The sequence below is a fragment of the Chionomys nivalis genome, chromosome 1 (assembly GCF_950005125.1).
Source record: "Chionomys nivalis chromosome 1, mChiNiv1.1, whole genome shotgun sequence".
Lineage (NCBI taxonomy): Eukaryota > Metazoa > Chordata > Mammalia > Rodentia > Cricetidae > Chionomys > Chionomys nivalis.
The window spans coordinates 64,802,514-64,826,232 of record NC_080086.1 but is presented as its reverse complement, the minus strand read 5'-3'; the positions used below and the strand labels follow the sequence as shown (position 1 = coordinate 64,826,232).

General features: G+C 49.1%; 1 protein-coding gene across 1 annotated transcript in view; it reads left to right on the top strand.

Moving 5' to 3' along the window:
• Nucleotides 1-23,719, top strand: part of Add2 (adducin 2) — a 101,588-nt gene that overhangs the window by 66,862 nt on the left and 11,007 nt on the right. The window contains exons 5-15 of the mRNA XM_057766088.1: nt 2,757-2,908; nt 3,311-3,391; nt 6,512-6,661; nt 8,715-8,858; nt 11,504-11,602; nt 16,435-16,611; nt 18,494-18,751; nt 19,716-19,835; nt 20,269-20,358; nt 22,065-22,218; nt 23,335-23,460. Coding sequence (XP_057622071.1) covers nt 2,757-2,908; nt 3,311-3,391; nt 6,512-6,661; nt 8,715-8,858; nt 11,504-11,602; nt 16,435-16,611; nt 18,494-18,751; nt 19,716-19,835; nt 20,269-20,358; nt 22,065-22,218; nt 23,335-23,460 — 1,551 coding nt within the window. The remainder of the gene's footprint in view (nt 1-2,756; nt 2,909-3,310; nt 3,392-6,511; nt 6,662-8,714; nt 8,859-11,503; nt 11,603-16,434; nt 16,612-18,493; nt 18,752-19,715; nt 19,836-20,268; nt 20,359-22,064; nt 22,219-23,334; nt 23,461-23,719) is intronic.

Sequence of the window (23,719 nt, the reverse complement as noted above, 5' to 3'; positions counted from 1 at the left end):
GTGCTCTCAGTTTGTCTTACTGAGCAACTTACATTTGCTTACTCATAGGTCTTATACACTAGTTCTTGGGATTACTTATTGGTCCTAAAATTTTTCCTGATTACTAATTTATTTTCCAACATTGGGGATCAAATGCTTTGTATGTTCTAGGTAATCACTGCACCATCAAGCTATATCCCAGCCTTTTGTGGGAAGGGGGAGCAGCTTCTAGTCACATAGTTCTGACTGGCCAAGAGCTCTCCCCTCTTGCCTTCACCTACAGGTGGACATTACCACATCTGGCATACTTTAGTTTTGTACTTAATATTTCTCAACATTTCTGTCCTGGTTTCTTTCTATTGCTATGATAAACACCACAACCAAAAGCATTGGAGAGGAAAGGCTTTATTTGGCTTACATGTCAGTTCTTCACTGATGGAAGTCAAGGTATGAACTCAAGCAGAGCAGGAATGTGGAGATATGAACTGAAACAGAGGCCATGATGGAGTGCTGCTCACTGGCTTGCTCAGCCTGCTTTCTTGAACAACCCAAGCGCACCAGCCCAGGGGTGGTCCTACCCACAATGGGCTGGGCCCTCCAACATCAATTATTAAGCAAGAAAATGTGCCCACAGATTGCCTGTAGGTCAGTCTAATGGATACAATTCTCCAGATAAGGTTCCCTCTTTCTAGATAAGTCTAGATTTGTATCTGGTGGACAAGAGCTAACCAGACCTTTTTCTATGGCTAATTTTTGTGGGGTTTTTTTCTATGATAAAATTGATTTGGTATATTTTCATATTTAGCTCAGTGCTGAAGACACTTGAGGCTGTGAACTTCTGAGCATTGCTTGTCTTCATGCAATGGACAGTTTGCAGCTGCTGCTTTGGTCCTGTTTATATTTGATAGTGCTTGGCACTGAACCACAGCTGTACACACGTTAAGCACATACTGAGCAGCCGCCCCAACTGACCTGATTTTTATCCCATGAGCTGTCTTTTCTCATTGCTAACAAGTTGAATGCTTGATCGTCTATAGATCTGTTATTGTCAGGCTTCACTGAATTAGAAAACATGTCCTGCTTACGTTCCATGCCAAGGATTTAGTGAGAGCTTTTTGCAACCTAATATAATTATTTTCAAATGATGTATGGGTAAGGGCAATCTCCAAGACACTCTATTTAATCTATATTTCCATTTTCATTAGATTTTGTCAAAAGTGAAGGTTGACTCATCCATTTCATTGCTTTTGTTTCTCCTTGTATCAGGTTATATTTTACTTCATGTTTTGTTTGTTCTGATGGGGGTCTCATTGGGTAGCCTAAGCTGGCCTTGACTGTCCCACCTCAACATCCTGAGAGCTGGAATTACAGAAGTGTGTCACCATACCCAACCAGTCTTTGAAAAATGGCACTCATAATATAAACATCCACTGTTGCTGTAACCTCACTGTATAACCTTACTTCATAAAAAATGACCTGAAATGGCTGTCTTTGCCCGAGAGAAGATTATTTTTTCCAACTTCTAGTTGGATAATAACAATAAGACCTTTATAATTTTTATTTAACCAGTGTATTTTTAAAAAGAAAATTTGATGTGTGTTCATGCTTGTGTGCATGTGTGTACATGTACACACCTCACACGGGTGCTGGGAATTGAGCTCTAGTCCCTGCAAGAGCAACGTGCTCTCAGCAGCTGATCTCTCCAGAACCTTAGCTTGTATGCCTTTCTCTGCCCCATTTCCTGGTGCTCACGGGCAGTTACCATCATGGTTAAGGTGCAGACTGGCCATCAGTTTCTACATCAGGGGTGCTCTGGGGACAAGATTTTTAAGCCCCTTGGGTCCATTTCCAAATCTCCCAGCCATTCCCTCAAATTCCTAAAAAAGGCAGCGTATGACCATGTGGCTGCCTGCCCTAACAGAAACAGATGTGTGCTTCCAGACACTGCAGCTGTCTGCCAGCCTTGGCTGGGGCCTGTGGCTTCCAAATATGGCTGGGGCAGGGGGAGTTGAGAACATTTCTTCCTCGCTGATGCGGCTTTCTGTGTGCCCTGTTTCCAAGTCACAGAGTAAGTTCTATCACAGGGTCCCTCAAAACAGGGTGGCAGCCTTCTGAGTTGCAGCTTCTCCCCTAAAGCTAGTGCTCCCATCTCTGCATATTCCCACTCAGAAACTTTATCCTACGTTTACACAGTGCCCCTGTTTAGGGTTTATGGCAACTTTGGAATTCCAAGTATACCTTGTTCGTGGCTTTGGGTTTTTTGTTTGTTTTCTTTTTGTTGTTGTCATTGTTTGCTTGTTTGTTTCCCTGAGACAAAGTTTCATATAGCCTAGGCTGATCTTAAATTTAAACAAGATTTTCCTTGTAGCCCAGGATAATCTTGAGCTTCTGGTCCTCCTGCCTAAGTGAATGCTAAGATGACAGATATGTACCATCATATTCTATGTAGTGCTAGTGATCAAACCTAGAGATGTGTGCATGCCAGGCAAGTGCTGTACCAGCCAAGGTATATCCCCAGGTCTTGGCATGGCTTTCTGCCCAAAGCAGCACCAGCTTCAGTCAGCTGAGCAGAAGGCTCTGTAAGCCTTAAATGGTCAACCTACAACCTTTCTTCCTCTAGGTGGGAGTTGAGGGCTGTTTGATCCTCTGGCAGGGAGTGTTTTGTGCACAGTGGCAGCATCAGTCAGTGAGATCTAAGGGGTCATGGGACAAGTACCAAGCTGGCTGGTAGCGACTCCTGTCCTCAGGGAGATGTGCTGTCCTTCCCATCCCTGCAGACTTCTCCATGATGACGCCCATCAATGACCTCCACACGGCTGACTCCCTGAACCTGGCCAAGGGGGAGAGGCTTATGCGGTGCAAGATCAGCAGTGTCTACCGCCTCCTGGACCTCTATGGCTGGGCGCAGCTCAGCGACACCTATGTCACGGTGAGGAGCAGGTGCCCTGTGCCCAGCCCCCTGCCCCACAAAACCTGAAAGAGAGGCTTCTAACCCTTCTAATCCTCTAACTAAGCACTGTTAGTGGCCCTTGGTTAAAATCCACTCACCTCTTCCAAGATCGCTCATCACTGTGACCAACAGAATAAGAAACCTGCCCAGTGGGTACCCCCTTTGGAAGGGAGCCAGCTCCAGTATCCAGGGCTGTCCCTAATTTTTGTATTTGCACAGCTTTAGTAAAGAGCAGACCTCTTCACCTCTCAGTGGAGGAGGGTTCACTGGAGAAAGCCTTGATACAGTGAGTTCAGGGAGATGGGGATTTAAACAGTGTCCTTAGAAGCATCTCTTCTTCCTCTCTGCTTGGCCCTGAGTTTCTTATCTCTCTTCCCCCAGATGAGAGTGAGCAAGGAGCAAGATCACTTCCTGATCAGCCCCAAAGGGGTTTCCTGCAGTGAGGTCACAGCATCTAGCCTGGTAAGTATAGCCAGCATCTCACTGCTGACTCTTACTAAGATGACAGGATCCATGTGACCCTGGAGGGACAGGTTCATCTCCGAATCAGAGCCTACTGTCCTGTTCCTTGTGGAACTCACACTCTCCCTGGGCAGAGAAGACACATAGACACAGTGGGTGCCTCAGGCATGATGGAATGGGGTACAGGCAACAAACACAGTGGAGGTAGGAGGCAATGGGAGGTGACCTGAGTTCTAGGTAGAGGTTAGAGCACATGTCCTGAGGAAAGCGTCCTTGGATGGGAACACAGTGGAACAAGAGACTTGCAGTCTGGCTCAGCATTTGGAATCTGAAGGCGGAGGCAAGATAGTCTGTTTCTTTTGTTCACGGATTGCCCTGACAGATGTGGAGGCCAGCAGACGTCAAGACAAATGCTCGGTGCTTTTTCTGTGATCTGTGAAAGAAAGTTTGGGTGTGCATACTTAGTGGGCCTGTGATCAGCTGGGCTGGCAACCGGTGTGGAGTATGAGTATAGTCAGAGGCTGCTCGTTCGTTTCCCGCCCACCTTGACCGTAAATAATTACACAGAAACTTTATTAATTACAACACTGCCTGGCCAGTTAGCTCATACATATTTCTAGCTAACTCTTACATCTTGAATTAATCCATTTCTACTAACCTATGTATCACCATGAGGCTTGTGGTTTACCGGTAAGGTTCTCTGGCGTCTGTCCTTCAGCAGCTACATGGCATCTCTTTGACTCTCTGTCTTCTTTTCTCCTCTGCTTGGAATTCCTGCCTTTCTCTATTCTGCCCTGCCATAAGTCAAAGCGGCTTTATTTATTAACCAAAGCAACATATATACAGAAGAACTTCCCACACCATGTGAGGTGCTGGGAGAGTGGGCACTGTCTCTGAGGCAGAGGCTGCTGGCATTTGGCTGTGGTAGGTTCAGAAGGGTCTGACCCCAAGATGCAGGTTTGAGGGGGAATCATAAGCAGAAGGTGATCTGGGGTATGGACAGTCTTGTGGGGATCACCAGCAGGCTGAGGTGATCTGGGTATAGGTAGACCACGGGTGACTGTGTACGGATGTGCAACTTACACCTCCAAAGGAGAATGTGGTTGCTGAGGCAGAAAGAAGAGGTGGAATCACCTGAGCGCCACTCCCCACAGCTGGCATCTTCTGTAAATTTGCACAGCAGCAGAATCCAAAGCCAAGCCTGTGTCTCTGAGGCAGTCCTCAGAGTCCTTGCTTTCTGATCTAGACGGAGGCCCTGGATGGACTGCTCACCGGCCTATTATGTTGTGGAGATTCCTGGGACACAAGCCACAGGTTCAGCAGTGAGATAAGCAATGAGCCAGAGAGGGGCCTTCCCAGAGAGGGAAGTCTGACTGGGCCTCTTTGAGGAACTGGGGAATCAGATTGAACACAAGAACGAGCTGGGGGAACGGCTGTCACACCTAGCCAGCATCAGGCCACTCCAAACCGGTTCCGTTCTGTAAAACTCCCTCCATAGAGAGGTTGGCAGTGGTGGTCTGTTGGACGCTGCTCCTGTGCAGCTAAGCACATGGCACCAATAATGTGCCCCTCCCCACACCAAGATGTCACTGTCCCTTGGTCCCTCTTCTGTCTGTGGACTTTTGGGAATGGGGTATGGAGCAGTTTGTGGACCTGCTCTGTGTGTTAGACTTGGGATGTCATAGGTACTTCTACTTAGAGGGTCAAAGTTACAGTGATTTCTCTTTTTTGGTTTTTCAAGACAGGACTTCTCTGTATAGCACTAGTTGTTCTGGAATTAGTTCTGTAGACCAAGATAGCTTCGAAGTCACAGAGATCCACTTGCCTCTGTCTCCTGGGTGCTAGGGTTAAATGTATGTACCACCACTGCCTGGTGATTTTTTTTTTTAAAGAAACTAAAATCTAGCTTGTTAGTGAACAAGGGATAATTGTAATCAAGTGAACCTGGGGACCAGACCACTAAGGTGTTAGGACTGAGGTTCTCAACTTGTGGGTCACAGCCCCTTTGTGGGAGGTCACATATCAGATATCCTGCATATCAGATATTTACATTATAACTCATAACAGTAGCAAACTAATTTTATGGTTGGGGATCACCACAGCATGAGAACTGTATTAAAGGGTCACACAGTGAGGAAGGTTGAGAACCTCTATGTTAGAGGACCTTGCCTCAGAATTTGGGTTGTGCTAGGTGATTTGCATCTTTGAGGGGTGGGCCTTGCAATGTGCTGGGAGGGTTGGTGGGGGCACTTTGAGGATGAAGCATCTTCCCTTTTCTACTCAGCAGGCCCCTTGTCTTATCAGTCACAAAAAGCCTTCCCTGACGTTGATGCTTTGTGAATCCATAGTTAAGTAGGAACACCATAGCCAGCCACAAGCATTATTCTTGATGTGTGTGTGTGTGCATGCACGCACACATGTATGTCTGTGCTTTCTCCCACCAAAACTCACTATGTTTGTCTCTGTCTCTCTCCCTCGTTCTCCCTTACCACCTCCTTTATACACATACTATATGTAATGGTTTTTAGCCAAGCCACCTGTGGCTAAAGGGTAGAGAGCAGGCTAAAAAAGTGACTTCTTCCCATTGGTCCCTTAAATACTTCCCTTTTCCATGACTGGTAAAAAGGTGTTCAGTATACCATTCTCTTTACCTTTGTGTACATTACGATGTTTCAAAAATGAGGTGGCTCAGCTTAGACAGGACTTCCTCTGGGAAGGTTTCTGTTGGCATCCAAGAGTCCTCTTAGCTGCTTCTAGAGGATTCTATCACTGACTCTCTTCTAGCTCATAACTGGAGTGGGGTTTTTGGGCCATAGCCTGGACACCATTTAGGAAAATGCTAAGCATGCTGAGTCCTCTCTGTGTTTAGATTCTATATTGGCAACTCCTGAAGTAATGCATGATAAAGTCTGAGAAACTGCCCCTCCACTTTCCATACAGAATCACCACCACCCCTGAAGATTCACTGCAAGCAGGCCTCCATGTTGGTGTCCCCCAACACCAAGGCCAGCTATTACTCCTGTCATCCTGGGTGGACATGGGCAGGGGACACACTGTATCCATGTGTACAAGAGCCCCACTGCCTTCCACTCTGAGTCTGTTCTCTTCTTCACTGACCAGATCAAGGTGAATATTCTGGGAGAGGTGGTAGAGAAGGGCAGCAGTTGCTTCCCAGTGGACACCACGGGCTTCAGTCTACACTCTGCCATCTACGCCGCCAGGCCCGACGTGCGGTGCGCCATCCACCTGCATACGCCTGCCACAGCTGCGGTGAGTGAGGCCTCCCAGCCCTGGAGCTCCATCCAGTGCCAGGCTCCCTGTGTCAGTCAGCCCAGAGCACCTGTTTCTCCCTGGGGAGATCATCATCTGGTATATAGCAATATCATCATTTAAAAATCCTGCAAGGGGGCAGAGAGATGGCTCAGGGCTTAAGAGCACTGGCCACTCTTTCAGAGGACCTGGTTCTCAGCACCCACACAGCCACTCACAATTATCTGTAACCCTAGTCCCAGGGAATTCAACAACCACTGCTCTGACCTCTGTAGGTACTGCGAGCATGTGATGCTCAGACCGACATAAAGGAAAACACACCCATACCATATGAAATAAAAATAAAATAACAGTGAAAATATAGATTCTGGAATGATCTGGAACTCAGATTGAGAGTGAATTCTCATGTGGGATCTTTATTCCCACCTTCTTTTCCCTCACCAGGGTCTTGGTAAGAGGTGAGGGCGAGTAAAGTGCTTTCACAAACTCCCCACTCTGCTGTAGGCACAGCTGGGAGCTCAGCCAGGCAGCTGAACCTCTCAAGTGTCTTCCCAAGTCAGTGTTGTTGGGCTTCATGCTGCCCTGGTCCCCACATGACCCAGACCTTCAGAGGAGAGAGACCTTGTCACAGAAGAGTGAGCTGATGGAAACTGAGTCTGCAGACTTTTCCATAGCTCAGGGCAGCTGAGATCTAGGGAAGGGTCCAATAAACCCGGGGAAGAGTAGAGGGAACAATCACAGATCACAGGTAACATTGAGGCCATCTCTCCACATGTACAGAGGACACTGCGGTGTCACAGAGAAATGGCAGATACTGGGCATTGCCTTGGCCATCATCCTTTCCTGCTGACACCAGACCACATACCTGTAGGACAGATCACACGGCACCAGCCTGTTGAGACTTCCCAGAATCAGGACCAAGACTCGATGCTGTGTTTGTGCTGAAGGTCTCTGCAGTCTTGGGCTGATTTGGGGCAGTGGGGCAAGACAGTAGTCCCTTCTGCACCTCACTGTGCTTTGTTTTCAAGGAGGAATGGAGTAGGAGGCTGCATTAGTTTACTTTTCTGGTGCTGTGATAGCACACCACAGCCAGATAGCACACCACAGCCAGATAGCACACCACAGCCAGATAACACACCACAGCCAGATGATAACACACCATAGCCAGATAGCACACCATAGCCAGCTAACACACCATAGCCAGATAACACACCATAGCCAGATAACACACCATAGCCAGATGATAGCACACCATAGCCAGATAACACACCATAGCCAGATGACACACCATAGCCAGATAGCACATCATAGCCAAATAACACACCATAGCCAGATGATAACACACCATAGCCAGATAACAACACACCATAGCCAGAACCAACAGGGAGGAACAAGTTTGTTTCATCTTTCAACTTGTAATTCATCATGCAGTGAAGTCAGACAGGAACCCAAAGGAAGAACCTGGAAGTGGGAACTGGTGCAGAGGTTATGGAAGAGCTCTGCTTATTGACTTGCTCCAGGTGGCTTGACCAGTCTACTTTCTTTATAGCAGTCAGGGACACCAACCTAGGTGCAGCACCACCCACAACCAACAGTGAGCTGGGCCCTCCTATACCAATCACCAATCAAGAAATAGCCCAGGCTTGCCCAAAAGCCAATCTGGTAGGAGAATTTTCTCAATTAATGTCCCCTCTTCTAAAATGGCTCCAGCCTGTATTACGAGTTGATATAAAACTAGCCAGCACAGGAACCAACACAGGTTTTAGCCCTCAGTCCTTGTGCTCATACTGCCCCAGGGCCATACTATGGGGGAAAACATGTCCACCACTCCTGCCTCCTCCCAGAGTCACAGAGCTGGGGCTGGGTGGCAGGGTCCCCCGTGGGCGTGCTAGCCCAGCAGTCCTCAGAGCTGCTGGGGTGATGTGCAAGCGTGACAGGAAGACCACAGCCCTCACTGAGAGAGTGGGCCTGGCCTGCTGTGCTCCAAGGAGAGAGGACCCGTGCACCCTGCGGCCCGGGCTGCAGGTGCCAGGTAACTATTGTTTCCCTGTAGGTGTCAGCTATGAAGTGTGGCCTCCTGCCTGTCTCCCATAATGCCCTGCTGGTGGGGGATATGGCATACTATGACTTCAATGGAGAAATGGAGCAGGAAGCAGATCGAATCAATTTGCAGAAGTGCCTTGGACCGACCTGCAAGGTTTGTTTCTGGGAGGGGGCTGTGGAGTGGTACTGTCAAAAGCTGACATCACAAGACCAGGGAGATGGTTCAGAACGGTAAAGAGCTGGCTGTACAAGGACCTGAGTTCCATCCGCAGTATATACATAAAAATCTGGGGGTGGCCGTTATGTAGCTATAACCCCAGTGCTGGCAGGTGGACCCCTGGGACTTGTGTGGCCAATGAGTTTAACTGAATCAGTGAGCTCCAATTTTAATGCAACACCATGTCTCAAAAAAAAAAAAATCCGGTGGATAAGACTTGAGGAAGATGCCCAATGTTCACCTCTGATGTGGGCTCTCTCTCTCTCTCTCTCTCTCTCTCTCTCTCTCTCTCTCTCTCTCTCTCTCTCTCTCTCTCTCTTCCTCCCTCCCTCTTCCTCTCTCTCCCTCTCTTCCTCCCTCTTCCTCCCTCTCCCTCTCCCTTTCCCTCTCTCCCCCCCTCTGTCATACAGACAGACAGAATTAACATCACAAAAGCAACATGTACTCATTGGAGAATGTTCTGTAGATAATTTTTAAGATTTGTGTGTGTGTATATGTGGAGGCCAGAAGGGGTCATCAGATCCCCTGGAGCAGGAGTTACAGGTGATTGTGAGCAGATTGTGAGAAGTGCTCAGACCTGAGCTTGGGTCCTCTGCAAGAGCAGGAGCATGCTTAGCCACTGGGCCGTCTCTCCAGCCTCCAAGTTTCATAGAATTTTTTTTTTTTTAGAAAGAAAAGAATTGGAAACAAAAAAACCCCACTTCTCCCACATAGCTCTGAGATGTTGTTGTATTCTGTAAGGCTATTCATGTATATTTACAAAACTGCAACCAGGAAACCAATTCTCCTTCCCCTTAGCAATGCACACTAAGTGTCTTCTTATGTGACTGTTTCCTCCATCACTCAGATTATTAAATCATACCTCATTGTATGAAAAGCTGTAATTTACCTGAGCAGATCTCTGTGGTTGAACCTTACAGGGGGTACTTTCCTTCCTACCTCCCGGGTTCCTCTTAAAGAACAACACCAAGAGGAACTCTTCCAGCTAAGCCTCTGGGCTTAAGGAGGCTCCTTTAGACATTTCTAGGAGACACACTTGATAAGTCTGACTTCATTTTGCCTGATTGCTTCCCACAAAAGTTGTCCTTTCTGCTCCCTTCCTCACACCTAATATATAGGCTATTTCTCTAAGTCTCCCCAAATTGAGTGCTATATTGATTCATTAATATTAACTATGTTAATTCATTAGTTACCAACTGAATAGAAGAGAGAAGTGTATTGTTGCCTGGCTTAAGTCTAAAACACTGTCTTCTGCTAGCAAAGAGTTGTGGTGCCATCTCGAACCAGAAAAGAGACAGAGTCTGAGCTGGCAGCTGGGTCACTTCTCCTGAGTCCCTGGCTCCCCATCTCCACATTGGGGGAGGAGCCTGCTACTCTTCCCATCAACCCCAGGGTACCCTCAGCAGTGTGTGGGCTATGGCAATCTAAGAGAAGATGTTCCACATGCTTTTTCTGTTTCTGAGTTGAGCCCTGTGCTCTTTCTAAGTCTTGGGCATGGAAAGGAAAAAACTCCAGCTGATTCTAGCAAGAGAGGACAAGATGCTCTGATCCCCGAGGCCTCAGCCCTCTGCAGGGACCGAATGCATAGCTCTTTGCCTCAGCTCCCTCATGCTTCACCTGGCTTCAAAGCTGCTGAGGGTAAAACCAACCATGAGTATTTCTTTCAGGGAAGAAAGGAAAGTCTTAATTGAGATCTAAACCTGTGTCTGGTCTCTTCACTCCCTTCACTCACTGTCCCTGCCAAATCAGAAACAGTTTCACCAGTGAGAGCCCCAGATTCTAGTCTAGAGTCTGCATCCAGGGAGCCAGAGACTTTCCATTTCTCTGAACTTCTTGTTCCTTATTTGAAAAACTGACTAGAAGTGAACTGTAGCTGTCAGGGCCAAGTCTGTGGAGCAAAAGCCCGAGGTCCAGAGAGATAGCATATGACTGCCTGTTCCCACAGAGCCACCAAGAGTGTTATCCTCTTGGATTTGACCAAAGTTGACCAAGTCACAGGGCAGAAGGTCACAGTTGAGGTCCGAGTGCTACACCGAGCATCAGATGATTTTGCTGACTGCCTTTTCAGGCTTCTGAATTCTCTAAGGCCCAAACCATAGCAGTGCCCCCACAAAGTCACTGGAGCTGCACAGAATCAGTTTCAAATGCCCTTTTCTATTTCCTGCAGTTGGGTGCACTGGACTCAAACCACACTTAGATTAGCAGTGAGGTTTCTGGTTACAGAGAAAAGGTGGGGGGTTGCGGGAGGGGCTCCAGGCTGCGTATAGACTTGATCTTGGTAAGATGAAAGTCTCTTAGGAGGGAGGCTTTTTTAAGGTTGATTTTATTATACAGTTTTATTTACTCAGTTTAGTTTGTGTGCATGGGGCAGTGGGGTGGGGGATTAGTTCAAGCCTCCAAGACTCACACGGGATCCAGAGGGGTCTGCAGTAGTCTGTTGTCTCCTTCTGCCATGTCAGTCCAGGGACTGAGCAAAGGTTTTCAGACTTGATGGCTGGCACCTTTCCCCATGGAGCCATCTTGCTGGCCCACAGGGGGAGTTCCAGAAGCTCAGACTTAATGGGCTCTTTCCTCCTCCACAGATCCTGGTGCTGAGAAACCATGGCATGGTCGCTCTGGGTGACACCGTGGAGGAGGCTTTCTATAAGGTCTTCCACCTGCAGGCTGCGTGTGAGGTACAGGTACGCAAGGCGCTCTGGGAAGTAGGCTCAGAATCTGGCTTTGATGGGGTCCCTGGGAACTGTGGGCCCTGCTAGCTGTCATTTGGGGTCCTGTGAACCTGACTTCCTGAGACTCTGCTTTGTCACGCTGCCAGTCACCACTTCCCTTCCGCCCCTGCAGTTTCCTGCTGACAATGGATCCACATCCTGGAAAAATCCATCACACCATGTGACTGGTACTACTGATATCAGGGGACCTGCGGCCAGGATGGGGAAACCATCACAGGCACACAAAAGCCCTACCACACCTATGTCACCTAGGGTGGCTGGTACACCAACCTGTACTGGGGGGACACAGGAAAAGGTTGTTCTTGTTTTGCCAGGGAGTAGCATGGAATGGGGTTGGCTGTACATGGGTCAGGAGTGTGGTCAGGCATGGAAAGAGCAGTGGACAGAGAGACAGTCAGTGTTGTCATAGCAACCAGAATAGCAAGATACCCCCAAGAGTATGTAGGGAGCAGTTCTCCCAGTCCCCTCACTGGGAAGGGACAGCTAGGTGGAGATGTCAATGATAATGGTGCCCCTGGAGCAGCAGGGATGCTGTTCCGGGCAGCTGTACAGTGTAGGTCAGTCAAGAGCATGCACTCTGTGGTGGACATGTTGGTGGGGGTGGGGCTTACCCAGCCCTGGATAGACTTGTGAACTGGCTCTCTCAGCTCCTTCATCTCCAGCCCTGGCTGGGTGTCCTTGGGGCAGAGACATGCCCTCTGTAAGCCTGTTTTCTTCATGTCAGCATGAGTCAAAGATGCTGGGAGGAGTGGCCTCTCCAGGCTAGAAGGGATGGTGACACTGCTGTCAGGGCTTAGCTGACAGATGCCGAGGCTGCAGCCCAGAACAGTCAGCCCTCTGGAAGTCCCACGTGATTCCGTGATGCCTTATTTTGGTTGGCCTGGCAGAGCAGCACTGAAGGAAGTCGTCACCTTTCTCAGTGTCACTCGGGAAAAGGTTAGATCAGTGCAGCAGTGTGGGGGTGGAGGAGCCTATGATACCCTTACAGTGGGCTGTAGGGGAGCCTTGCTGAGGCAACAGGAATGGAGCGAGGATCCCAAGAAACAGCAATGGTCAGAGTTAGAGACTGTGGGACCCTGGCTCCAGGTCATGTCTCTGATTCAATGCCTTCTCCTTCAACTCTGAATGCTGTCCCATGCTCGGGCCACTGACTGGCATCACAACTAGCTGAACCTCTACTATCAAGGGGAGACTGTCTTTCCTCACACTGGACTGTAAAGGGCTCCCTACCACACCTTTGCAGATACTTCTGTGAGAGAAGAGCACCCAGGAAAAGCTCCTCTCCTCAAAGCTACCCCAGCCCTCTGCACAGATGGAGAACTCCTGCTGCCTCCCCTATAGTCCACAGTAGGAGAAGCCTTCAGTTCAGACCCAGAAGTGACCCCTTTGCAATTTAACCTTCTGACCTGCAGCCATAGGTCAGAGCTGTTAGTCTTGGTCCCTAACAGCCTCCTGGCTGCTGTCACTTTCTGCACAGGTCTGGCTTGCTGTGCCTTTGACCACCCACATCCCTCTGGCAACCAACTCAGGAAAGTACCGGTGACTCTTTGTCAGTGTCGAGGATGGAGAGGCTTCTAGAGGGAGGGAGGAGGGATGGTCTAGACATGGAAGAGCAAAAGCAGAGGATGAGGCACAAATGAGTGCAGAAGCCACGGCCTGCAGCTACTGCAGGCTTGTACTCGGGCAGCCAACTCTGGAGCTGTGTCTACCATGGGCCCAGTGACCTTGGTGAAGAGGTGAACATGATTATGGACTATGAACGTGTCTGCGGTCCAAGCCCAAGCACCTTCTCAGCTCTCCTGGGCCCAGTGTTCTCTTTGCCTATCGGTTTGGAGTTCTAGAAAAGTGGGTCATTGCTCGCTGAGAGGCAGATGGGAAGCACAGGCAGTTCTTCTCCATCTGCTACCCATCGCCATGGAAACTGCTGGGGGAAGAGATGGAAGGAGGCAGCTTGGGGAAGGCTGTGGGTGCTCTCTCCTTCCTTCCTCCTCCATTAACAGTCCCAGGGGAGGCCGCCTCTCATCCTCTGTTAACTTAGCAACAGCATCCATGTGGTGTTCCTGAGGCTCCAGAACATTCCAAATACTTTACCGTATTACCTTAAAAGACTCCTCATGAGGTCGCTAGGGCACTGCCATTTTTAATTGACAGGGGTGGAAGCTGAAGCACAAATACGGTAAACAGCTGCCCGAAGTCAGATGGTGAGAAGGTGATGTAGCACACCAGGCAGCTTGGTACCCACACAGGCCTCCTCTTCAACACACCCTAGCACTGCCTCTCCAGAGCAGCAGGGGACAGTGGGGACAGTTAAAGACGTGCAGACATATATCTTGAGTAAAAAGGCACTGGAAAGTGTTGTGACGCCCTCTTCACCCAGGGTGTCATGGCTCATCTGAGGGAGTCTGAGGAACTCACCTCCAAAAAATAGTTGGGGTCATCCATAGGTGCAGGAGGATACCAGGAACCCAAGGTGCTGCCCAATGCCTGCAGCTCATGTGTCTGCGTTTGTCAGTAAACTAAATGGACCCTTTTATCTTTGGTCGAAACAAACACCACTAAACCACAGCCCAGACTTCCAACCCATCCTGAAACACGAGGCACTGCAGGTTAGATCATCAGAGGGGCAGCTCTGGTAAGCGAGCTTGTGTGGGGGCAGTCTTCTCAGATGTGAGTGTGTTTACACACTCCTGTAGTGATGCATCTCAGATGTTCCTCTCCCTCCCCGAAAGTCAAGCCTGACTAAGAACATCTGAATGGCACGGCTGCAGGGCTCAGCAGACTGTACCACTAGATAAGTATGAGATGGGAAAGACAGAGGCTGATCAAGTGTATGGAGGCTTTGAAGATTAGTCTAAACTGCCTGTTCTATATGCGTACCACTGTGCTAATAGTTAGGTATGCTGCCTGAGGCCACTTGATCTATTCTTTCCCCATGGAGCTCTAATAGTGGGGCAGGCTCTAGGACCCTGGGGGGAGCTGTCTGACACTGTGACACACCTTTCTGTGCCATGTTGACACTGGACCTGGTGACTGATCACCCCAGCATGGGTATATGATCACCCCAGCATGGGTGTATGGACATATAGCTTGAATAACAAGACTGTAGAAAAATCTTCTGGCTTCTCCTCTGCCCAGGGCATTCTTCTGTAGATCTATGGCCCCTGCAGGAGGTTACACCTAAAGGCCTTTGGTCTAAGCATCCCTACCAGGTGTTAGCAAGAGAGGGATCTTATGTTTCACTCTGTCTTAGTTTCCTTTCCATCACTGTGATAAAACACACCTTCGGGAGGAAAGGGTTTATATCATCTTACAGCTCAGGTCACAGTGCATCGCCAAGAGACATCAGGGAAGGAACTCAAGTCAGGATCCTGGAGGCAGGAACTGAAGCAGAGGCCTTAGATGATACTGCTTACTGGCTTATCCCCTCTGGCTTGCTCAACCTGCTTTCTTATACAACCCACGACCACCTGTCCATGGTTACCACTGCACCAGTGGCCTGGGCCCTCCCACATCAACCATTAATCAAGAAAGTACTCCACAGACTTGCCTGCAGCCCAATCTAATTGAGCTGAGTCATTTTCAAAATTGAGGTTCCCTCTTCCCAGAAGACTCTGACTTATATATCACATTGACTTAAAACTAGCCGTCACACACATACACATGGGAAAATAAAGAGAATAAGATGCTGCCACCGCCCCTCGGGTTTCACAAGTATTTATGGCCGTTTTCTTCAGATAGTTTCCTCTTGAAGAAATAACATATTACAGACAATAATTGAAGTTCCTTCAGGACACAGTGGCAGACATCTTTAATTCTTCTTGAATAAATAAAATATTAGAAATAATGATTGAAGATCTAGATTGACATGATAGCAGGCATCTTTAATCTTGGTAGGTAGATGTGGTACCTGCACCACCTGGAAACACGATCAGACAAGGGTCTGGAGATTACAGAACATACAGAGACATGGGCCACTCTTGAAACAAGAATGCCCATTTTATTGTGTTCCAGGGCAGCTTATATAGGGCTCTCCTTGACTGATGGCCACGCCCTAGCTCTCAGGATTTTTCAGCTACAAACCCACCAGAAACCACTCCCCTGCCATCAGAAACTCCTGAGGGTCTCGTGCTCAGAGCAGCTGCAAGCACAGGAAAACAAGCTCTTTACTCCAGCAGGCAAAGGGTCATAGAAAATTCAGGATCTGAGGGTCCACAGTCCCCAACAGGTAGAGGCAGGAAAATCAGGTTTTCAGGGCCAACCTAGACTACGTAGCAAGTTCAAGGCCACATTGGACTACCTGGAACCTTGTCTATAAAACAATGACTAGTCCCCTTTGGAGCCTTTTCTAGCATTGTCTTCTCCAGAAATAATTACAATTCTGCTGTGCATCTTGGGTACCATTCCTTCTTCCCTGAGACATTATGTCCTAGGTACTGTTTAGTTCTTTGGGATGCTATATCCTAGGTACCTGTTTTGGTTCCTAGGTGTGCTAATATCCCAGATACCAGTTCAGTCCTCTCTGTGTGGTTTCATTTCCGGAGTTTAACATTTGTTATTTCTTCCACTCTGGGGTTCTCTAAGAACTGAGCCTGAGGAGGAATTACTTACACTTTGATCCATGACAGTGAGTGCATGCCCAACAAGTGTCCGGCTATTTCCCTCCAGTTCCCTGGACCTTTCTGGGTCCTGAATTCTCCTTTATGGCCCCACTGCTTCCTTGTGCAAACCACAGCAGTTTGGGGGGCTTCATTCCCCTGTGACTAAGTGCTCTGATCTCTCTGTAGGTGTCAGCTCTGTCCAGTGCTGGAGGAACTGAGAACCTCATCCTCCTAGAGCAAGAGAAACACCGGCCACATGAGGTGGGCTCTGTGCAGTGGGCAGGCAGCACCTTTGGACCCATGCAGAAGAGCCGGCTGGGAGAACATGAATTTGAAGCCCTCATGAGGATGCTGGACAACTTAGTGAGTGTCCTGGTGCTGTCCTTCAGACCACTCCACAGAGGCTGAGCCCACAGAACCAGACAGCTCAAAACACTGGGACATACAAGAACTGACTCTGTCATGGTTTGGTTGGTGAAAGCCTCTGAGGTTTTTCATTTGAACAATAATTTTCTTCAGTACTTGCTTTTTCTTCCTGTGCTAAGCGCTGAGACATCTTCATGTCTGTCTGTGTTCTGCATGGGAAATAGCAAGTAGTTCAGTCAAGCCAGTGCCTCTCCTCACAGCCACGGGCCATCACCATCGTCATTTCCATTACCCACGCCTCTTCTGGAGTTGATCCTGCTCCATCCTTACTGTCACAGCTCTAGTACTGAAAGCCCATCACACAGCTAGCTTCCTTATTCCAAGCAGTAGTGAATGAATGAGCCAGTCTCATAAGGAATTAGATGGGATGATTCATTAACGGGTTCAAGTGGACAGCATCCCCCTTGCAGGAGCTAATGACTGAGTTGATGATATGGAAAAATCAAAGGAAATACTTCCGGCACGAGAGGGAGGGGTCAATGGGTTGCTGGGACTGTTTGAAAGAGGGGTGAGAATACCATCTGTCCATTAGAATGTTCCTGTTCAGCTCCCCCTCCTCACCCTCAAGGCCACTTGACTTTATCATGTCAAGGTCATTACAATAATGAATCCTTTCCCTCCCATTATCCCTCCACATCCTTTTGCTAGGCTGACCTGAGGGAGCCTTTGTAATGATGAAGCGTGCCTTTGGTGATGGAATTCCTGGCAGCATCTGTGTGCTGAATCATTGCCCCTAGAGGAAGCACCAGGACTTTGTGAGTGGCTTCCTACAGGAATCCTTTGGAAGCTTTGAGAAGCAGAATATTCCATTTAAAGTTTCACAGAAGAGAGGAGAGTACTAGGGCAGTCAGATTTCCCTGTGGAAGTTAGTGAAAGGTGCTTTGAGTGAGCGAGGAGCTCAACCAGCTCTGTACAATGACCAAGCCGGGGCTTGTTCCTACCGTTCAAGGGAAATTTACTATCGTAATTACTTTGACATTATTTTAAAACTAATGTTTAAGATTAGCATACAAAGTAATGAGTTTCAACGTGGCGTCTTCCTACATATGTATCATCCTACATTGCTCTCATTTCTCCCACCTCGCTCCCGTGTCCACCCATTATCCCTCTGTTGTTCCTCTTCCTTCCCTCGGCCCCCACTTCTGCTTTCCTGTGACATATATACACTACTCTCCATACCTCGCTCCCTTAGACCTCCTTCTCACTCATGATCCCCTTTGCAGTTCTATGACCTGTAAACACACATCTACACACAAGAACACATGCACATATATATCATTTTAAATCTAAGTTATTTTTATCTTTATTTTAGCTACTTTGGAAACATTGGATACTGAGGGTATAATTTGTTATAGAGTGAGTGTCTGATTTGGCATGTTATGTTAGACCCAGCACTGCAAAATTATACATTATTATTATTATGATGATGATGACGATGATGATGATGATAGTAGAAATCAATTTAAGCAGGACTCATCATTTTGTTAATTTTTTGTATGCTAGAGATCAAACACAGGCTGTCACATGTGCCAAGCCAGCGCTCTACCGTGGAGTTACACCCCCAGCCCTTTTTGTCCATGCTTTTTCTTGAAGCAGAGCATCACCACATTATCTAGCTGGCCTTGAGCTTTGCTCTGTGGTTGAACTTGTCATGCTCCTGCCTCAGCTTCCTGAGCAACTGGAATGACAAGCCTGAAGGACCAGGCCCATCTCAATTTAAAATCCCTGTGACCTTAGCCTGGCTTCTCAGGTGTTTGGTGGGCATTCAGGTGTGGACCTCTCACCTCTACAACACCTGGTTTTGATTCTGTCCTCTCAGGGCTACAGGACAGGCTACACATATCGCCACCCCTTTGTCCAAGAAAAAACCAAACACAAAAGTGAAGTGGAGATCCCAGCCACAGTCACTGCCTTTGTGTTTGAAGAGGACGGTGCCCCAGTCCCTGCCCTGCGCCAGCATGCCCAGAAGCAGCAGAAGGAGAAGACACGTTGGCTTAACACGCCCAACACCTACCTGCGGGTGAATGTAGCTGACGAGGTGCAGAGGAATATGGGCAGTCCCCGGCCTAAGACCACGGTGAGAGGGAGAGGTCAGGCCGGCCTGGATGGGATGAGTTGGATTTGAAGGGAAGCAAATTGTGTAATTTTTTTACTGGTTCGTGTAGGCTGTGCTCAGGCCCTAGAGCCCCTTACACCTCTTTCTTGCACCCCTGTATTGAGACTTCAGGTGTGAGGGGCAGATTTCTCCAGAGGGCAACAGGACTGGGCTACTTCCATAAGCACAGATTCGAGAGAGACTAGGTTCTGTTTCACCTCACAACCATGGGGTTACGCCTTGGGAAACTCCTGGGAGAGGTACCCAACAGTGGGCCTGGGGTTTGACACAAACCCAGGAGGAAGAGAGGTTGAGCACATGTTGCCGTTCCTCTCTTTTCCCTCCCTTCCACAGACCTCTACTTGATTTTTCCTTTCTGTTTTTTACGGGTAAATGTGGTTTTTTTTTTTTTTGCATGCACATGGGTGCACATGTATGTGGCTCAAGGTTGATTCTGGAATTAGTCTCTATATTATGCATTGAGATAATCCTAGAGCTTGATGTTACAGTTAAACTTACTTGCTCTAGGAATCTCCTGTCTCTGCCTCTCACAGCTGGAGTTATGGGTGGACCACGACTCCCATCCCTGAGGATCCAAATGCAGGTCCTTATGCTTTAACCACTGGGAAATCCCTCCAGTTCCACTGTGTTTGATATTTCATTAATGAAAAGTGGCCACAGCCAGTCAGAATAAATTTCCACCAGATATAAATCCAGTTTCCTGGAACTAAAGCCTCGCGGTGGCCTGCCCAAGCTTCAGCTACTGCTCTCTGAAGCTCGTTATGGCTCTCTGGCCTTCCCTGACATCTGGGTCATCTATCGCTCATCTTGGCTCTGACCCACAAAGAGAACAGCTCTGAGCGGCTTGCTGACCTTCCATGGTGGTGGGTGGGTCACCCGCTGGCCTGTGGTCCGGCCTCCTTCCTCACGTGCCTTGTCTTGTCAGTGGATGAAAGCTGACGAGGTGGAAAAGTCCAGCAGTGGCATGCCCATACGCATCGAAAACCCAAACCAATTTGTGCCTCTCTACACTGACCCCCAAGAAGTACTGGACATGAGGAACAAGGTGAGTCTGCTCTTCTCTCTTGCTTTTCTGAAGGATTCTGGGGTTCCAGAAGGACAAGCCAAGTTTCTAGGTTGGAGGGACTCACCAGTACCCCTGATATGACACTGTATGAGCTACATCCTGGGCTCAGTGCTTCGTGCTGGACTTACAAGGTCCTGTGGGTCTCTGTAACCCATTAATGTAGCAGGACACTTGCTTTACATAGTAGGTAGGTCTGAAAGACTTGTCCACAGAGTGGCCTTTTGTGAGTTCAGTTTATGAGTTTAGTGGCTTGGGACCAGGTATAGAGTCAGCTCTCAGGATGGGCAGACTGTGCTAGAGCAAAGAGGACAGGCTGCTGACCATAGAGTACCTTGTCAAACCTGTCCCTGCCTCACTAGACACAGGAGTGCCCGTCCATGCTCTGACCCCTTCCTCTCCCCTTTCCACGCAGATTCGAGAACAAAACCGACAAGACATAAAGTCTGCAGGGCCCCAGTCCCAACTCTTGGCCAGCGTCATCGCCGAGAAGAGCCGGAGCCCGGTACAGCAGACGCCATCCCCAACTGAGGGGGAAGCATATCTGCCTCCTGGGGCTGGGCAGTGGGACCCCTGAGTCCTCAGGCCCGCTCACTCCATGATCTTAGGTGCCGGGCTCTTGCTTCATAGTGAAGGGCCACCACACAGGTGGCTGTGAGATCAGGGAGGACAATGTTGGCTCACTCCTGGGTGCAGGGGATAGGGAGCAGCCCATCTGCTCATGGGAAGGCCGCTGGCCGGCCCCATACCTCCCGCCAATGGACTTCATGAGGTCCTCTCTCAGTATCCTGCTGAGTTCTGGTGGACTTGGTGTTTCTAATCTCTGGATTTGATGTCATCTGACCAGAGCTCCAGGGCACAGTGAGAGAGGTGTGGGCGGGACTGTTCTGCCTGTGGGTGGGAAGATAAGGAGTGTCCATACAAACCTAGCTAGAGTTAGAAAGCATGAAGTGGCTGTTTCTGTGTTTGAGATGGGATGGCATCTTGTCTAGGGCTTGGCAGCAGAGTGGCATTGCAATTCTGCCTTGTGCAGGTGGCATCATGGCTGTCTTTGGCTCTTGCAAAACAGTAGCAAGTGGGAAGTGCCAAGGCCCATTTCTCTCTGTAGAGCATGTTAATGTGATGTGGTTGCAGATCAGGCAGCAACAAGTTATGCATTCACACCTGCTTCCCAACCCTCCCAACTCAGCCAAGTGGTGAACTGAAAACACCATAGGGTCAAGGTTAGAAATGCCTGTGATCCCAGCAGGGAGCAGGATTGTTGTAAAGCAGCTCTGCCCTTCTCAGCAAGAGCTCTCATTTGAGTCCCTCCCTCTCCTTGGCATCTGTCTTAGACTCACTGTTGACTCTGAGACTCATTGTCTCCCTTGTGAGTGAAGCCCATAGCTGTGACTGCTCTGACTCACCTCCCCTGAGGCTTCACTCTGTGCTCCTCCTCCACAGAGAGCAAGCAATGCCTTGGATGGGCTGCAGAGAGGACACTGCAGGGAGAGGGCAGTGGGGTCTGTGGTTCAGTCTTCCCCTTGAGAAAGAGGGACCAGACGATTCTTGGAGCTTAAAAGTGTCTGGCTAGTCAGATCTCAAGTCAGGGACTGCACCGAGATGCAAAACAGTGGTTCTGCCAGTGCCCCTGCTAGGGCCTGCTGAGCAGGCAGCTGAAAATCCTCAAGGAAGGATCTGGTCTCTTGGTCACTCTAACTCCAGGACCCACTGCTTGGACTGAGAATGCTACAGCCCCTGTGTCTTGTGTTTTCACGCTGTGTACTGTGGCTTGCACTGCTGTTGGGGGTCGGGGAGGGGCAGCAGGGGCGGGGCCTGGCATGTTGCTTGCTCTAGCCAATGCTATGCTTGCTAGACTTTGTCTGACTGACTCTGGGCAATCAAATGTATGCACAGTCATGGCTTGGAAGTGTCCATAGATGGGATTGCAATAAAGGTGTGTCTTCTGCTTGGGAGCATCTTTTGATTTCATTTCAAGGGCAAAGGGTAAACCCTTATATTCACCAGGACAGTTACAAAGTCTAAGCTGGGGAAGATATAGCAATGGGGAGAATGTATGAACCCTACCCCAAGGCCCCCAAACTTGGTCCCAAGGAACTACATGCCACTTCCCTAGCAAGACATCTGATCGCCACCTGAGTGTGAGAGAAGCTCCAGCTTGGGCCCCAGCACAGCGGTCAGAGAGCAACACAGACTCTGGTTAACTTTCAGTCTACAGAGAGCCAGCTGATGTCCAAGGGCGACGCAGATACCAAAGACGAATCAGAGGAGACAGTGCCCAATCCCTTCAGCCAACTCACCGACCAGGAGCTGGAGGAGTACAAGAAGGAGGTGGAGAGGAAGAAACTAGAACAGGAGCAGGAAGGTAAGCCTGTGCAAGCCATAGCTGCAGGGCCTGCCAGCCTAGAGAGGAGAGCTCAGACTCCTCGCTGTGGTCTGAGGTCCCAATGAGGACCTTCTTGCCTCATCACCAAATAGCACCATGAGCAGAATATAGCTAGGTATGATCCACCATCTCACAGCTGCACGGACAGGCACCTTCATGACTCCACTGACCCTGCCCCACTGGATAGGAAGGAGTTAGTACTTGTAAAGTACTTAGAATTGTACCTTTGCTTAAGACAACGGCCAGTAAAGAACGGGTTGATATTAGCTGCAACGAGACAGGTGTGACAGTGGCCAGGATTCCATCAGCTAATGGCACTCTCCTTGCTTCAGAAGCTGGAATCCAACCAGTCCCTCTGTGTTGAAACTCCTGATGTTTTGACTTGCTGGGTCATGCTTTTGTTCCCATCTGGGCTAGCCTGAAGCAAATCATCTACCCCACAGGCTCTACCTCAGATCCCTCTCTGCGTGAAAGGCGTTCTCTCACTCTCCCGCTCCGCACAATGGAGCTGTTTCGCCTCCTTGCTTCAAGATCACCTGGGCCTGAAACCCACTTAAACTAGGTGTAACTTCCCTGAGTGGGGGCCTCCACCACCCCTTCTTCTCACCCAGGATTAGACATCTCTTCACATACTACTTTCCCTCTTCCTTGGAGTGCAAATGCGCCAGCTGGAAAAAGTAGAAAAACTGTGCTGGGGACTGTTTGGAAGGAAAGGTGTGAGTTAACGAGCTAGCTATTGTGAACAGCTCTGGGTGTTCCTAAGGCAGTTGTTGTGGGGCTCTGCTTCCGTCTGTGGATGTGTTCTGTGGCTGGTCCTTTTCAGCCACACCTGCAGAGTCGGATGCTGGACTGGCCCATGGCATTCTCCTGCCACCTTACTTCCTCCCAGGAGTGAAATAGACAAGGTGAAGTATAACTCTGACTGCCCCCTTTTAGCTTCCCTGGGAACGAGCAGGGGTAAATCTGAGCAAAGGAGGATCCAAAACCTCTCCAGCCAGAAGTGACGAAGTAGAAAAGCACTGGGTTTCACACTCGCGCCCCCCGCACGTCTCTCTGTGACTTCTGTGCTAAGGTGGGTTTCTGTTATTTTTTCAGGGGAAAAGGACACAGCCACGGAAGAACCTGGATCACCCGTAAAATCCACACCTGCGTCTCCAGCACAGAGTCCGACGAAAGCAGGGACCAAGAGCCCAGCAGTTTCTCCTTCCAAGGCTTCAGAGGGTGAGTGGAGCTGGCAGGCTTCAAAAGGCACCTGTGAGGGGAGTGGGTGGTTGGTCACACACTGTAGAGAACTGTTGCTAGCTGGTAAGGGTTTGTAGGAGAGGGTGGCCTTGCTCCCACAGGAAACGCTTCCTCTCGGGCAGCTCTAGGCAATCTGGGCAAGATCCAGTTTGTCTTACTAGTGAGCTATGCTAATGCAACCAAAGCCCTTCCAGGCAGAGATAAAGGACTGACCCACAGCCTGCCCCTCCCCAGAAGG